The sequence below is a fragment of the Miniopterus schreibersii genome (genome assembly GCF_964146895.1).
Source record: "Miniopterus schreibersii genome assembly, chromosome: 1".
Classification (NCBI taxonomy): Eukaryota; Metazoa; Chordata; class Mammalia; order Chiroptera; family Miniopteridae; genus Miniopterus; species Miniopterus schreibersii.
The window spans coordinates 53987750-54006374 of record NC_138101.1 but is presented as its reverse complement, the minus strand read 5'-3'; the positions used below and the strand labels follow the sequence as shown (position 1 = coordinate 54006374).

Below are 18625 nucleotides of genomic sequence, written 5' to 3'. Positions count from 1 at the left end.
CACTCTCATAAACGCTTGTCAACTCCAAATCCCCAGCCCTGAGCACAGTGCCAAGAACAAAGCAACTACTCAAGAATTACCTATTTTTGATGGATTAAACAAGTAAACGTGTACCTGAAAGCATAAATATGTTCCCTTGAAATGTGTAGAGTTGAAAATGAGCTCATAAGAGGATTCTTTGATGTGTCTTCTGTACAGAGTTTGTGTAACAACTTTATAGACATTAGAAAGTACTTAAACTTTTTCAAATTTAATAATACATTATTCATTCAGATAAAATAAAAAGAGCTGGCAGAACTTTAAATGTGTGTTCTTAAGAACCATCTAAGGATAAAATAGGTTAGTTTTAGCCCTTCTTAGAAAATATGACACTCTGTACTAAATGATGGCATCTGTGCCCTTTCAGAAGCAGCTCAAGGAACCTTCTTCATGTCAACAAAACAAAGCACTAGACGGAGGCCTTGAACCTGGAGTGAATGACAGCATGTCTAACTAATGCATCATCTCCACAAATTGAAACAATAAATCAAATGTCTTAGGACGTTTAGATTTCTCTATATAAAATAAAAAACATGAAAATTGACAAAAGTAACAGAATGATTTCTCTCTCTTACATTCACCTCTATGATACTAAATTTACAATGGCTATAAAATCCCTTTATTTCAGATGTTGAGTCATGGTATGTACAAACAGTACATGCATTTCAACAAATACAAGAGTACATATATTTCTAATAAAAGCACAAAATAAAATCTAAAACTAATCATGGAAGTGGTTTCTATCGTTCTCTTTGGAATTTGAAATTTATATACATTTCATGAGATGCTCATAGCACATAACTGTGATTTGAGAAATGTACAGGTTTGAGTAACATGCTGAGAGTGGCTGGATATATAGTCATTTTTTTAACAGTAGGATTTTATAAATTTATAAAGTTTTGCACTCAAAGCTTTTTGATCCCAACATTCTATGCTTATAATCAAATAATTGAAAACTGTATACTCTTTTTGAATCACAAAGATTTTTTTTTGTTTTGCAAGCAAATTTACCCTTTCTATGGTATTCTGAGCTACCTATCAGACTAGACTAAAAAGTAGAGTAAAATTCTCATCTTTGTTTGCTGCATTAAGATGAACTTTGGAGATATCAACAAGAGAAAAATCTCTGACTCTCTCCCACTACAGTGATCAGAATGTAGCTTTCCTTCCTTAAAGATTTAGCTGTTTTCTCCCTATCACTTGCTATGCTGAAAAAAATGTGTATTTCATTCCTAATAGGAATGCATAATTCTTACTTTTTTCCTTATAAAAAATGCCTAAAAAGTGATAAATACGTGAGAATACTTAAAAACAATTTGTCAAAATTAGAATATTTATCCCCAGACTACGATTAAAAGTTGGTAAGATAATAAAAATATTTCAGTCATAAAATATTTATTACATTCTAAAATGATATATCAATACAATGTTATAATTAAGACCAATATTCTGAGTTTATTTTCATAGGTTTATGCTGATATATCAATCAACCTGCTCTAACTTTAAACAATCATATGCCTAACCAAAATCCGTACTTTACATTGCATAAATAGCATCTGCTCCCTTTATATGACAATTGATCTTTTAGGTGCATGTTTTCTCTCTTCACCTAGATTATGACATCCTCAAAATTACATAATCTTACATAGTCTTTCTTATGTACACTCTTATGTATTCCGAGGCCCAGGTACTGAGATTAATGCCATTGTTCTTAGCAAGAGATTTGCTGAGTTTCGAATTATACGACTGTATGAGTCCTATGTTTCAAAGACTCAATGGATTTTTTCATGATATCACATAAAGCCTGTACAATTAAAGGGAAAATTTTATGTAGAGAAATAATCCAATCCTGAATTTAAAGGAAATATTAGGTATTCAAAATAATGTCTACACTTACAGCATTCTAATATCTTGGCTTTATAGTATTGGTGGACTATTAGTTTTCCGAATGGAAAATCCAAAGTACACAAAACTAATACCAAATAGGGCTTTGATAACCCCATTTATAAAAATGCGATGAGGTTATTTATCTAAAATATTTGTTGTGCAAATTGCAAAATTTTTATATTCTTGCCTTCCTATTGTGTCTCAGGCATTGCACTCTAAGGTAAAGTAACTTCTCTTAAAAAGAAACAAACTATGGTTAAGAAAGTTTCAAAAAACTAGCCCAAGGTCTGAATTCCTAACCACCAAGTTATAGTGCTTCTCAATAGCACAGCTGGATCAAAAAATATTAAATAAAATTAAGTATGTGAAAAATCGTTTAAAACCAGAAATGAAGATAAACATAATTGTATTTTATTTTTATTTTCTCAATCCTCACCCAAGGATATTTTTTCCATTCATTTCTAGAGACAGTGGAAGGGAGGGGGGTGAGGGGAGAGAGCAAAACGTGAGAGAAACACATTAATTGGCTGCCTTCCTGCAATGTGGGTTTGTGTCCTTGGCCTGGAATTGAACTTGCCACCCTTTGGTCCATGGGCCTATACTCTAAGTCAAGCCAGCCAGAGCCATAATTGTATTTTAATGTAGCATTTCAATGTCTACAGTTTAAATATAATAAAGAATTCTGACTTTAAAATAACGGTGATTATATTACTACCTATATTGAACATCCATTTTTTTGACTTCCTAGCATGGATCCCTGTCTTCTTTCATCAACATCATCCATATTTCAAGTGTGGAATCACCTTTTCCCTCTCCTCTTCACCCTGTGCTCCAGTCTGTCAAGTAACTTGGTTCTAGCCAATCATTATCATCAAATACTCCTGGGCACAGTAAATGCTTCAGCATAGTCATGTCAAACAAGCTAAGTTAGTGAAAGCCAATGAAACTCAAAGCTGGACCTTTTTAGTTTTGATTAAAGGGAAAGAGAAACTATCTCTTTACACTGGATGTGTTGAAAAGATAAAAATCTGTCCCAATAGCTAAAGGTAATAATGTCACCATTAGAGGAACCTCCCTGAAAATGGAAACTACGGGCAGGAAAGCAACAGAAAGAGATGCAGATAGAGAGAATGACCCTTTTATGACATCATCTGAGTATCAGGCCCAACCATACTTGAGGAAATTTCGACCTCCATAATTTTTAATTACCTGAGCCAATAACAACCACCACCCTTGATCTTTCTGAAGCCAATGTGCATTGGGGGCCTCTCTCATTGGCAAACAAGGGTTTTGAATTAACCGCTATGTCTTTACATTTCTATTGTAATTGTATTTATATTGTATTATTTTGCCACATATTCACACCTATCGTTTAATTCTCAAAATAGCAATGTGAGATAGGGAGGGCATATGTAATCTCCATTTGATAGATGGCCACTATTTGAATGGCTTCATTAAGATCACAATTGAATATATATGTTAGAAAAACAATTCAAACATTAGGTGTATACACACACCTTCCTGGCCCACTCAAATTGTAAGAAAAATATAATAGAGACATTAATCAAGTAATCAAGTACTACATGAATATAAGATGTAAAGGAAAAAACATATCAGTATTTTAAGAAAAGAAAAATAATGGTAACTTTATACAAATATAGAAGTCAGAAAAAAATCAAAATTTTAAGGGGGCTAGATGAGTCATTAATTCAGTTTTAGGAATAATTAGTATGAGATTCTGGTAAGACACCTAGGTATACAAGTCAGGTCGATAACTAAATATTAGACCTGCCTTCAGAAGAGCCTTCAAGAGGCGAATATATCTGTAAATCATCAGCAATGGCTGATAGCTAAAGTTATGGAATGGGCACCATAACTAATACTTTTATGGATTTTTAGATTTCAGGCCCTTTACCAATATAGCTTCACATAATACATACAATGACCCTATAAGGATGGTGGTATCACACCAAGTAACAGATGAGGAAAGGGAAGCACAAAGAGTTTAAATAAAATGTTCCCAATTTCCATCTAATACATAGCAGAGTTAAAATTTTAACCAACATCTCTCTGACTCAGAAAAATAAACAACAACAAACTATGTAAGTGGATGAATGATATTACTGAGAGAGAATATTTATACAAGAAAGTAGATTCAAAGACTACATAGGAGCATGAGCGCAGATGTAGAGTAACAGGAAGGAAAGGGACAGCCAGTTGACAAATGCTGTCTGCTTTAATGTATATCTCAGAATAAAGAAGACTGAGTATTAGTAAAGTAGCTAAACACTGAGGGGAAAAGATATCTTATGTAAGCAAATAACACTATTGACCAGTTTTGAACCGAGTCACTGAAATATAATTAAAAGAATTTAAGACCCAATTTACAAATATATAGGTAACTTATGTAAACTCATATATACATATATGAGTTTATATATATATAAAATATATATATATATATAAAGAAAATACATTTGAATTTTCAAATATAATTCAACTGGCATATATAAGATGTAATTTTCTTCCCATCAGACCAAAAAAGGCTTTTAGAACCTAAAAATCAGACTATATTAAGAGCAGTTAAATTGTTTTCACTTTTAGACTGTATTAACACTGAATTACAATCATTACGTCCTGATTGCTTCATATTTCTTTTCTCTATAATAAGGGTATTAATACCATGCTCATGCAATCAAATATATACATTGTTCCATTTGAACTCAACATTATTAAATGTAACATTAAGGGATTTTCTAATTGATATCACAAAGAGTAGCAGGCATTTTCACTCCAGAGAACTCTGTCTTCAGGAGCTTATTCAGTAGAAAGACATCAAGAAACAAACATGGACAATTCAGTGTTATCAATGGGGAAAAATACAGGGGCTTTACGGAAACTCCTGCCTCCCCGATGAAGTGGTCAGCCAGCAATTCATGGCCACCCCACACGCCACCTAGCCTCCAACCCTAAAGCAGGTATGCCGCTCCTCTCGCTGGAAAATCACCACTAGGCTTTCCTGTTTCATTACTTAATGCATACCCAGAAATAATACTAGTTTATTTGATATTTCAAGTCCATATACCTCACAATTGCTATCATAAATTTAGTTCTCTCTGGCCATTATAAGAAAAAAATCTACCATTTATTCAATGTAAGATCAAATTTAAATATAAATTAAGCTTGATCTGTTAAAATAGCAAGAATATGAAAACATTAAGTAGTGTGAAGTTTTAATTCAGGGTATTTGATTTAAAGTAGTTAAAAATAATAGTTTCTATTCCTTATAAAAATGCAAACCAACTTTAGGCTAGGAAGTTGATATTAAAATCTGATCACATTTTAGACCATTAAATCCAACAACTATAAAGTCAGCAATCCAAGAACAGCGCATCCAGGGAAACAAAGTGCCTCCGAATACTCACCCATGTTCCTAAAATAAGGCAACAACGTGACCCTTGGATGGGACACGGTTCAAACACATGAAGTTGGAAGACACAGAAGTTAGTTAGGAGACAGGAGATTGATTTTTAATGTTGTACGGAATTTATTTCTGTGCTCTCAATATGCTAGTATTATTAACACATTCATTATAAATCACAACTTCTGAGCAAGCTAACTCGGATCAGTTATCTGTTAACGTCACAAAGCTCTAAAGGATCAGACAAACAACTTACTGTTTGGCTGGCTCAGGGAATCTTAGCTCTTCTCTGTTCTTCGTTTCTATCTTCGGCTCCACAGGCGTGAGGACCAGGGCGGCACATGAGACTACAGAGTGGTAGGAATCCTCCCGGCAAACTGTTTTTATTAAAAGGATTCATTGTAAATGTCAAAATTATTTATTAACCATTCTCACTTTCCCTTTTTCTCTTGTTTTATTTTCAGTCAAATTAAATAGATGACTAAACTAAAACATTATTACTTATCCTTAATTATCATTTTCTAAATTAAGTCTTCACTAGTGAGTGAAGGACCTTATGCATTTTCTCTTTTTTTTAAGCCGCACAGTGAAAAAGGTATTGCCAACACCCTACAGTCCTTCACTAAAAAAAAAAAAAAAAAAAGCTTTTCATGGAAGAATGAAAACACAAATCATACACAGTTAATCTTTGCAACATGAGCACGTAGGCTTAATCAGCATTACCAGCACCCTAAAAATCCAGTGTAGCCCTTTCCAATCATTATTGTCACCTCCAAACTCAGCCATTATAATTACTTATAAAACCATAGAGTAGTTTGTCTATTTCTAACCTTTATGTAAATGGCATCATACTCTTTTATGGGTTTATTTTTTTTATGTGTGGCTTATTTCAATTTGTTTATTCTTATATATGTAACTTTCCAATGGATGATATATATATATATATATACACATGTATATGTGTACGTGTGTGTGTATATGTATATATGTATATACATATACGTATATATACATATATATGTATATATATATGTATATACATACACACACACACAAGGTGGGGCAAAAGTAGGTTTTCAATTGTGAGTATACAAAACACAGAATTTACTCTTCTATTATTATTTATTAATTACTGTATTATTTCCATGCAAACAACTGTAAACCTACTCTTGTCCCACCCTGTACACAGACACACACACACACACACACACACACACACACACATTTTATTGGTGATGGGCACTTGGATTGTTTCTGGTCTGGGGCTATTTCAAAATATCTATAAACTTTCTTACACTTTTTTGCGCATAAATAGATTTATGTTGCAAAAATACTTATGAATTGCACCTAGGGTATGTTCATAAGTTTTATATTCAGCTTTAGTAGATATTTCCAAACAATTTTCTCAACTGATTGTACTAACTTGCATTCCCCAAAATAGAATGAGAGTTTTAGTTGTTCTGCATCTGTACCAACACTTGGTTTTGTCATGTTTTTTGCTTTTTAAATTTTTATTATATTTTTTTTGCTACATACAAATTAACACAAACTTAGCAGTCTAAAACAATATCCATTTATTATCAAAGATCTTTATGTTAGAAGTCTAGGAGGCCTCAATTGTGTTCTCTGATTAAGGTCCCTCAAGGCCAAAGTCAAGTTGGCAGCCTGGTTTGGGGTCAAGAATCCACTTCTGAGCTTGTGAAGGTTACTAGCAAAATTTAGTTTCTTGCAGTATTGCGAAACAGGTGTCCTTTGCCTTGCTGGCTAGTGGCCATGGGCCACTCTGAGCTGCCTGAAGGCCAGTGACCCACAGCCTATCTACCTCAGCAATAAAGAACATCTCTCACACTGAAGACCTCTCATGCTTCAAATCTAATTTCTTTTTTTGCTAACAGCTGGGGAAAATATTCCTCTACTTTTAAAGAACTCATGTGATTATGTTAGATTACCTCCCTTTTGATTACCTCAAAGTCGATTAATAATCTTAATTATATATGCAAAATCCCTTTTACCATGAAACGTAACAAATAATTTAGTAGTGAAGTCCCATCATCTTTCCAGTAGAAGTAATTATACAAGGGCTGAAGTCATGTGTCATCTTAGAATTCTACCTACCACGACTATTCCTATAAATATATAGTGATATTACATTGTAGTTTTAATTTATATTTTCCTGATAACTAATAAATTGAATATATATATTCAACCCTTGCTTTAAATGATTCTGATATGCACAAATTTCAGTTACATGGTTTAGTTAAATCACATCAGACACCACCAAAAATATGTTTCAAATTCCAGTTAGCATGGTATATTAGCTGTAATTGTATAAAGTACCAACTTCTCTAATAGCTCTTCAGTCCACAAATCACTATACAAATAAGAGATGTGCATCATGACCAGCGACAGTACTCCAAAGTAAGTCCTCAAGCCCAAGTTCCACCTTTTTTTTAGTGAATAGACCTTAAGCCAGAATTAGGAGATATAGAAGAAATGTCTGTAAGGGGACATTTTGAAAGAGCCTTGGAACAGAGCAGAATAAGTCTCAGAATGCACTGATGCCTCACTCCATTCCAATAAGGGTAGATATATATTAGAAGTACAGCCCTTTGCCAGTAAGTTAAAGAATATGATAATATGTGTCAATTATTAAAAATCAGTCTTTTAAAATATATTCTTTTATAAGTTCTGTTACAATGACAGTAACCAAAATGATATAGGAATAAAATTACAACTGCAAAATGTCTTACCACTCAGGTCTTTTTTATTGTTTTTTTAATGAACAATAGCATTTCACTTAAAAATATCACAAATAATGTAATTTTTTCATATTTCAAATATGCTCATATTGATAAATGATTTCATTATCTGTATTGCACCAAATAAGAATTTCATTCCAATAACCAGAGTGTAATCAACTTGCTCTTTGACAGCAGACAGATAAATGATAGATAGAGAGATGGATAGAGAGATAATAGAGAGATACAAAGATAAATAAATATAGTAGGATCCAGTAACTGTCTTTTTAAATGACAAAATGTTGACCTACCATGAAATACCTGTTTTCAAAACCTTCAGTAAATTCATGTGCATTTATTATTGAGTTATTTTAATTTTTTTAGATTAGACTTTACACCTTTTTCAGTAAAATAAATTATTTTTATAAGTTTATGTTATCTGAGTATGTGAATAAGCCCTTCCTTTTCTTTTCCTGCTACGTCATCTTCCATTATTGCTCTGTTAGAGTACTAACCATTTTTAAATTTACCTTAAGATTGTAGTTTTTTATAGAAATATATTAATATTATAGAAATATACCAATATTTGGCTGTATAAGAACAAAAAAACACTATATAATAATAGGTGAGTCAGATTTTCAAAGTATCCTAACTAAACAAAACATGATAATCCTTAAAATAAATGATTCCATCTATTGTCTCCCCATGTTAATACCAAGGGATCAATGGTTATGTACCTTTCTCCAAAAGCACTGCAATCTATCCAGTTTCCCATAACTTTAATTTTTCTACAATTGTGCAAAGATCTAGTTTCTTAAGAGAGATGAAAGTGCCACTGCATTTGTAATAACAATGATAATGACTGTAGTAATTTATAGTAAACATTTATTGAGTTTTCTGTATCAAGCACTGTAAAAACCTTTTTAAGTGTACTATTTCCTTTAACCCTCACAATAACATTTTTGGGATTATTTATTTATTTATTTATACATACAGAAATGTGAAGATATGAATAAAATGCTCATACAGCTACTAAGTGACTAATTCAGGGCTTTAAACCAAGTCTCTCTGATTGCAAAGTCCATGCTTTTACCTACTGTTGATAAAAATTCAGATCACAATTAGCCAAGAGGAATAAAGACTTATGGACATTAAATCACAACTAGCTGTTCAATTCCCAAAGATCACTTTCATGCATACTAATGTTACAGGATAGTGAAAAGCTAGAAAAATTCCAAGGCAGGAGGAATAGGGAAACTGAGACAAGAACATTAAACGAGGCCAAACAGTTTGGCAGCCTGCAGCCAGCTTGTAAATAAATAGCAAGCCCTTATCTTCCCCCAGCCAGGGACCCTTGAGAGCAAACAGTTAATGTCTCTCCAAAGATTGCAGAGAGGAGGGAGGAAGGGGAAGGAACAGGGCAGCCTTATCTCATCCCACTCCCTACACGGAAAAGCCAGTCTGGGGCTGGGCAAGATAAAATTGCCAGGCGCTTCTCACAAATTCTGGGGAGGCCAGAAAAAGTAAAAGGGGGACCTTGGAAATTAATCTGTACCAAGATATTTGGCAGAGGAATTTTAAAATCTATAGACAGAAAAGTACATAAGGCAAAAAACCCCTACCTTACTCGCCCTTCAGGTTAGCTGAGAGCCCATCCGTGCTTCATAAGCCAGAGGTATAGATTTGTCTGCCTTGATCCCTTAACAAATTTGTGTATTTTACTTTCTTAATAAATTACTTTCTAAATAAACTGGCTTTATCACAATGCAACCATCTGTTGTTAATCATTTGAATTCATTCATATGGCATGAGAAGAACCGAGGCGGGGACAGCCCTCTCCCTCTGACTCCCTCTGTCCAATCGCACCTCTCTGGCGTCTGTGAAAGGTGCCTGTAACATCAGCAAATAATTACCCTTCCGGTGCTCATGTACCTAAGTAATTAGGAGCATATTTTTCAGATTTAAATCATGTTAGTGTACAGTATTAGAAATATTATATTGAGACATAAACAGAGAGTCCCCTGGCCTCAGTGTGCTGAACTGTCACAGTACAAGCAGAACATAAAATGACTGCTGGACCACATTACCTCACTACCGCTAACCTTTCCTACAACCAGCAAGTTGGTTTCATAATCCCCATTTTACAGAGGAGAAAGCATATGGGTTCAGGGATATTAGCCAATTTTCCACACAGCCAGTTAGTAAGTAAAAGGGAAAATTTACAGATTTTAGCTCCCAACTCTGCATCCCTACTCATCACGCTCTCTCTGTCCACTGTGATGAATGACAATTATCATGCAAGAGATGAAAAAATATAGATATAACTTTATATAATTATATAATTCCTTTATATATAAAAACGCACACAAATGTATACATCTTCGCATATATTCAACACGTGTTGAATGTAAATTATATCTGTAAATCTAATAAAAAATAAGAATTCCTCTTCCTGTTTCTAATTTTGAGGATTTTCATCCTATAAAATAACATTTTCCTTGACTATAAAGGCTAATATAGTAAGTGCTAGTTCATATATTGCTTATATATAAAACATGCATATATGCATAAATATATAATATGTATTACTATTACATAATTCTCTAAATACATATGGCATTGTAAGTGACAGATGTATCATTTTTTTTTTATGGTATAAACATACTAGACTTAGAATCAGGACATTTGATTCTGTTAAATAGATCTGATTTTAACTATGTGACGTCAGGTCTCAATTTTTTTGATCTAATACACTGAAGACTAAAAATTAGATGATTTCTAATTCCCTTATAGCTATGAGCTCTTATTCTCAGCTCAGTTTTTTTGTTTTTGTTTTTGAAATACAAGTGGTACTCAAAAATGTGCCTTCATTCACAATGGTCACATCATTGCTAGGCTAAGTATAATTATATTTTCTAGCTTCAGGCATACTTTTGAGCCATAGTTTTCTGCTGAAGATTCATAACAACAAATTTATAATTATCTGCCTTTTATTTGGAATTTTGCTTGTTAGATTTTCTTAAAAGGCAACGCAAATTAGCTTCTAGAAAAGGGCATTTTCATTTATTTCGTGATCAATAATCCCATTAATTAAGGCCTGGCATCTCCCCTAATGTAACTGATTGTGCTGATATACAAAAGTAGAACCACAATCCTGTTGGTAAGAATTGTTATATTTTTCTTTTGTTATGAACCTTACCTGTGTTTAGTCTTGACCTCTATAAAGTATATCTTATATGCAAATGAAAATATAATTTTTTACTACTCTATGAGATCCTGGATATTGAATTTTTTGTACTTTGACTTAGGAACATTAAAATCCACTTAAAGTAAACAAAGTATTTAAGATTAAACAAATTAACAAAAAATTAAAATAGCCTTTGTGTTTAACCAGTTTCATAGTTTCTAAACAACCTATCAACTCTTTTAAAGCAGGCATTAGCAAGGGATATTTTAACTATATCATGAGCCTCTATCATTCACTGCCTAGGAGAAAAATTTAATGTTGATTGAAATTTTAAGTATCATTATCTGTGGCCGCCATATATTACACAGCTTAAGCGAAAGACAGTTAACTTAAAATGTTGTCATATTTATGATATGCATAAATCAGCACAAATAAAACACTTAATTTGCCATCACTTGATGTTCCCCACCCTCTTGCAAAGATTCAAACTTAATTACAAGCCGAAAGAATAACTTTTACTGGCCTAGTGGTAACTTAGAAGACGACCATCCTATTATCCCATTACCCTTATATTCAAGAGATAAACATTCCATGAAATCCATCAACAGAAAGAGCACTATATAGGTGTAAATTTGGTTAGTTTCTTCCTCAATTAACGACGACAGGATCCACATTTTAACAGATGAGAACCCTTCAGAAATAAAGCTTCTTTGGGAGAAACAGGACTTCTGGTTCCTATATTGTATACTTTCCTTTCTCTAAGAAGTAAACGAATTTAGAATTGAACAGATCAGTATCAGCAGTAAATACTAGGATACTTTTTAAATTTCCATTATGTTATTATTGAATAAACAGAAGCTTACAAAAGCTGGCAGAAAACTGTCTGAGAAAAATATTAGCCCATTTGCATTTTCCCTGTTCCTCACCAATATAAATCTGCTGTTGCTCCTGCAGTTGGTGAGGCTGAGTGAGCTCCAGCACCCTGAGCTTGTGAGCCACCTGTAAGGCTGCTTCTGCATGACATTCAAACGTCAGCATTTATTTTGCTTACATTAATGGAACATAATAAAAAGGAAGAAGAGAGACAATGAGAAAACTGATCGTCCTGACCTGAGACCCCTAAGGTGCTAACCACAATCGCCCAGAGGCCGGGAGAGCCGCAGGCGCAAGGAGAAGGGAAGAATAAAGCGGAGGGGGCGCTGGCCGCAGGTGGCGAGGGCGGCAGCCCAGCGCGGCTAAAATCGCATGGCTCCTTCAAATGACAACTTTGAGCACAGAGTTCCCCTGCAGAGAAAACCTCTACCAAATCCCCAGCTACTCACAAAATGAAGCTCAAACTCCCTAGTGTGGGAAACAAGCCTCCTCCAATCATGGGCCACTGGCGTCACCTCCCATCCCCGCTGCCATCGCACCAGGTACCTGCAGTGTCCTGAGCACCCTGTTTCTGCTACTCCACCCAAATCACTCTCCTGCCAGAAATGCGCTGCTTCCTTTCTTTTTCAGTCCTACAAACTCCTCCTTGTCCTTTAAAACTAAAGTCAAGTGTTATTTTTTGAGCTTCTGTTGGGTTTTAGTAGTTGCTGTGGTTCCTAAAGCAGCCACAGCACGTTCTAAAGACTTGGGAATTTTACGTCAGAGTGAGGCTATGAGCCTGGAAAATATTATGGCCCCATTTTCCATGTGAAAGTTATCTAGATATAGGAAAGGGTTAAAATTCAGCTTCCCAATTAAAAATTGAGAAGGCCAGAATTACTGAAGTACTAGAAACTAGTAGTACATTGTTCTTCTATTGGCTTCTTTAATCACTTGCAATACTGTTTTCATATAAAAACCAAATGTCAAAAATACTTTCACCTAATTTCCAAGAACAAAATAAAAATGAAGAAGAGAAAGGAATGAGAAAAGCTTGTGTGTTATCTGCATCACTAACTTAAACTAAGATTCTTGTAAGAACTTGGCAGATATGACATAAAATTCATATGAGAAAACAAAAGACAAAAATAAAACTAAAAAACTGATTCAACCATAGTTGTGAGTGAAAGGTTGCAAATTCAACCTTTTAACCATCAACATACTAAAAACCTGAAAATGGTAACAATTTCCAAGAGGATATATGGTAAAACTGTTTCCCGTACGCAGCTGTTGACCTATAATTCTATCTTATATTCTTTACATATAATTTGCCGGTACATATCTAGACATTCAAAATTATGAACACTCTTTTATCCCAAAATTCCATTATCTGCTTTCTTCTATAAAATTAGAGTTCAGTTTTTTATGTAGAAGAGTACATATTAGGACATTATAAGAAAAAAAGATACACAACTATCAAAAGCCTGACATCAAGCAAATTTTCCAAAAACTTGTTGTACTTTATTTTTGAGATTACAGCACTATGGTAAAGAGCCTGGCTATGGAAATCATACCATCTAACTTGCTGGATAATCCACTGATTTCTTTCAATAACTCCAAAATATTCAACGATGTTTTAATAAAATTATTAAATAGTATTTATTGTGTAAAGTGTATAAAGTGTGTGTGAGACACTATGCTACTATTGGTACTACTGCTATTATCATGCTATAGATGAGAAAACATTAACAATTTTAATGTCTTGGTATTATTGGAAAAACAGTTTTCACATCAAGAATCCCCAGAAAGGGTCTTGGGGAAACTTCAAGAGTCTGCTTACCAGGCCTTTTGAACTATTGGTCTAAGAAGGTCATAATGGTAATTCCATCTCCTAGAAGATAAGTCAATAATAAGCAATTTGATTATAGCTACAGTCCATAGAATTGATCAAAGGGTTATGTGGAAGGTGCTTATAAAGAAAAAAGAGGAGACAAGGAAGCCCCCAAGTTATCAACTCTTAGCAACTAAAAGAATAGACTTAGTTGCTGAGATGAGTAAGACTGAGAAGAGCAAAGTTTCAGGGGCTAAAGAGCAAAAAAGTAGGAATTTGGTTTGGGATATATTCCAGCAGCCTAATAGATATCCAAGTGAAGATCTTAAGTAGATAGTTAATATATGTGTCTGGAGTACAGGAGAGATTTATGAGCTGCAGATAGAAACCTGGAAGCTGTATGCATTAACCAACACAGAGCTAGGAGACTGGATAAAATAATCAAAGGTACAGGTATAAGCAGAACTTTTTAAAGGTCTGGGAACTGAGCCTAAGAACACAGCAAATATTTAAAGAATATGGAGATGAGAAGCAGCCAGCAAAGGAGATTTTTGAGGCAGACAGAAAAACAAATAAAGATAGATTCCTGGAAATCAAATGAAGAATTCATGGAAGTAGGAATAATAACTCATATTTACTGAATGCTTAAAATTTTAATATTCAATATTCTTTGTTTAATATAGTCCTGAGATATATCTTATGATTTAGATATATATTTTGCTCACTTTACTATAAAGAAAATATTAAAATGTGGTTGAGTAGTTAAGTTCACAGAGTTAGTATCAAAACTGGAATTCAAAAAGAGGTGTGGCTGATTTCAGATTTCAGTGATTAATCTTAGACAGAAAACACAATAGGTGGTTGTGAAGGACAAAAGCTAAGCCTCTCCCTTTTTCTTTTAAATTCAAAAGAGTACATTTTCTTTATAATTGTCTCTAAGACTTTATTTTTTTTAGTAAGACGATTCCTACCGTAACTGTGTCAATATTTTAGAAGTTTAATGTCACAAACTTTAATTACTCTATTATGTAATAATTAAAACTGTACCCATTTGTTCTTCTAAAACACCACTTTTAGGACCTTTTATGTGCCCAAATGCATTTATTCTCCAGTAATATTCATGACTGCCAGACCCATGGGAAGATCTGGGGGTTCCCAGATGAGAAAGGTGGGCTGGCCTGCAGCAGAGCTACCACAGATGCCGGGGGACCAGCCTTAGTGTCCATGGACCTGTCCACATGCTGAAGAGGGTCAAACAGGAAGATATTTTGGAGGAAAAGGGCAGGGTCTTTTGGTAGCCATAGACAGCGGGTCCCCCCAAAACTGTATACACACTTTGAATAATTATTCATTCCAATGGGTTAAATCTGAAAAGAAAGAAACATCAATTGAGCTATCAGCTTTAAAGTGTGTATACATTTTGGGGGGACACCCTATACATTTACCAGTGATGCATTAACGTTACTCTGAGGTAAAAGCAAATGTTCTTTATTTCAGTTAGATCACATGTGCTCAGCCAGGGCAACCACGAGCCTACAATACTGCATGAAACTAAGCTGGAAGGTGGGTGAAGACGGAGGGAACATGAGTGCTACACCAAAAAAAACCACCGACCGCTATCACTTTATTTCTTACACACTCTCAGGTACTCAAGGGAGGACTGCTAAAACCCCATCATCATCTAATGACCACTAAATCAGTGGGACCCAAAGACCTTAAACACTAAGAAACAGTGCGCAGGAAACTGACACAGGATTTCATTACTTTATTTTTTCTGGAGCTATCAGTAACAGGGGACTCGCCCTGCACTAAAACCCTTCAGTGTACTATTCCTATCCAAGTCGGGCTCTTGGGCAGCTTTTCCAGAGGCTTACAGAATGCACTCTAAAGGTGAATCATTGGGCTTTATTTTATGCATTCTTTCTAGCCATACTAATTCCTCTACAGAGTTAGTCAGTACGAGGTAACCTTAACTTCACTAACAGCTGAGATTTCAAGCAAAGGCCTAGTTTTCTTCCCCGATTAAGCTGTCAGCAGTAGAGATGTGTTTCTGTGTTGTCATGACAGTGGTTTTTGTCACCACCCTTACTGTAAGGTCCTGTCATCAGATTTGTCTATGTGAATATACAGCCAAGTTAATTTAAAAGATTCCTAAAATGAAGGGTTTGTTTTCATAAAGTATATGAAATGACTCACTGCCATCTTACTTGATGTGACACTTCTTGATAGTTGCAGTGTAGGCTCTTGTTCTGTTGCTTTTCTCTGCTCACGACTCTCTTATGCTCTCCAACTAGTTATATCTATTCATTTAGACATTTCTCAGATTCTTATGATTATATTCCACTTACTCCTCTATTTTTTTTATTTGAGGATTATTTTATTGTTGTCTTGTCTTCTGTTTCAGAACACCAGGTACAGAAAGGCTAAAGGCAGAGTTTGGTGTAAGTGCTTAATCAGAAAGCAACAGGTACCCCCCAAAACAGCGATGAAATCTAATTTCCCTTATCTAGTTAGTCAAGGGGGCTAACAAGCTCCCAAAAGGGTGGTCACCAGAAGTTGAAAAGACAGTTGTTTTATCTTCTGTTACTCCTCTATTTTTACATTTACTTCACTGGAGAGTTGAGTCAGATACCTGAGTAGATTCAGATAGCAAAGCGTGTGCATTGTAGGAAATCATTTCTTCCTTTGGGCTAGGTAAAAACCTCAAAAGAAGCATAAATCATTCATCTCTATAAACTGAGCCTCTAGTAAATTAAAAACAAGCCATCAGTTTCACCTTTTAAGAACTCTGGTTGTTTGACCTGAGAAAAATCAGCTGCAAGGGTGTTTTCCCTCAATATCACTATTTTTATACCAATCCTCTACGCATCACACCCTCCAAGGAAATGTAAACTATTAAAATGTGAGCATTTAGTAAACTCTCTTTTCTTTAAACCAGCACTAGAGAGATAAAGTTAAAAGTCCATGAACATCATTCCTTAAAATTAAAACAAATTCCCTGAGTTCTATTTTTCTACTCATAATCTTTTTTCTTCTACAAAAGAGATCCTCTTCTCCTTAAAACAATTTTACTTAGCCTAAACTTAGATTTATGAATGTAATAAAACATGAAAAATATTATTTCCATTTCCAATGTTTTATAATGCTCTCTGGATTTCTGCTCTTGCTGAAACTTGTTATCAATAACATACTGAAATGTCTTCAGATCCTTTACCAGCTCAGAGAACTTCAATAGGAGAGCACTTACAGTATAGCCTAAGACCAAATGTGTCAGCTGCAAAAGGTCACCTTTCTAATCATTAGTCATTTATTACACACACACACACACACCACATTTATTACAGAGTTTTACATATTACCTCCTGGAGAAAAGAGAGCATTTGACACATAAACATAGGAATCACATACTTTATGGTAAGAAAGAAAATCTCGAAAGGAAGTTAGCTGTATGGCGTTCACAGGTGGTGAGTTCTGCTGTACTTCTGAAGCAGTGCTACTCCCAAAACACTAACCAGGGTGGCTGCCAAAACAGTCAACTATTCAAATCCCTGAGAAGCAATAAGAACTGTCAATAATACTGGACTTAGCTATGTGACATGTTTTTAATTTACATATGTACTAAGATCATGTGGACTGATTTTCTTTTTGATGAATTTCAGAGTTTCTACGAGAGAGGTAAATCCATATAGACTCTGTATGCACAAAGGCAGAAATATTCTTGAAAATGGATTTTGACATTGCCACAAATGATTTTTACCTCCTTCTTACATTTTTTATCTTTTTCTAATAGTTTGGATCACTTTTTTTCCTTAAAGGGAATACATCAGCAACAGAAATTCAAATGTTAGCTATAACCGGATATGTAAATATTCACCTTCACAATTTATCAGAAATTCATTTAATGTATAAAATAAGCCCAAATTGTAACTACAATCTAATTAATTTTTTAAAAATCTTATTAATTAAAGAAAAAAATGCCAATTGAAACCCTCTTTGGAACTGTACCAGGTAGAAAATATAATTAAATAGCTACGAGAATTTAAAATTTTTTTGAAATGTGTTGAAAACGTGAACTGTTTGGAAGGCATTTGCAGCATCCACTATGTACACCTTTTCTTTTGGATATCTATTTGGTTTTCAAGTCTTGGTCCATAAAGATGGGAGATTTTCCTGATACTTCCCATTCCTGGGCATTAGAATTAATTATGCTTTTTTTTTATTCTTTCAGTCTATTGTTTGATTTTCATTTAATAATGGATTCATTGTCCTATCTTACCTACTGGGACACTTGGGTGGTAAACATACAATGCAATACATAGATGATGTATTATAGAATTTTACACTTGAAAATTACATAATTTTATTAATCAATGTTATTGGTTAATAAATTTAATGAAAAATTTAATAATAAAATATGTAAAAAAAAGAATTAAATGTGAGACAGTAAAGATGTTTGCCAAACACATAATGTCTGTGGAAATAATGTGAAATATAAATCATTAATTCTAAAACGATAAAGTGTATTTACTCTGACCTCTACCACCTTCATTCCCAGTAAAGAATTAAAAAATGAAAACTAATACACTAATACATTAAGCCATCTAAGTCACACATTTGTCAAACATAAGTAAAAATCGTTCTGCTTAAATTTTGACATGCCACATAATCTC

The 18625-nt window shown here is 34.1% G+C and overlaps 1 protein-coding gene across 4 annotated transcripts in view; it reads right to left on the bottom strand.

Annotated features, from left to right (window-relative positions):
- Nucleotides 1-18625, bottom strand: part of CCSER1 (coiled-coil serine rich protein 1) — a 1053860-nt gene that overhangs the window by 808585 nt on the left and 226650 nt on the right. For all 4 annotated transcript variants that reach the window (XM_081140171.1, XM_081140174.1, XM_081140172.1 and 1 more), the window contains exon 5: nt 5604-5724. In XM_081140171.1, the coding sequence (XP_080996297.1) occupies nt 5604-5724 (121 nt within the window). The remainder of the gene's footprint in view (nt 1-5603; nt 5725-18625) is intronic.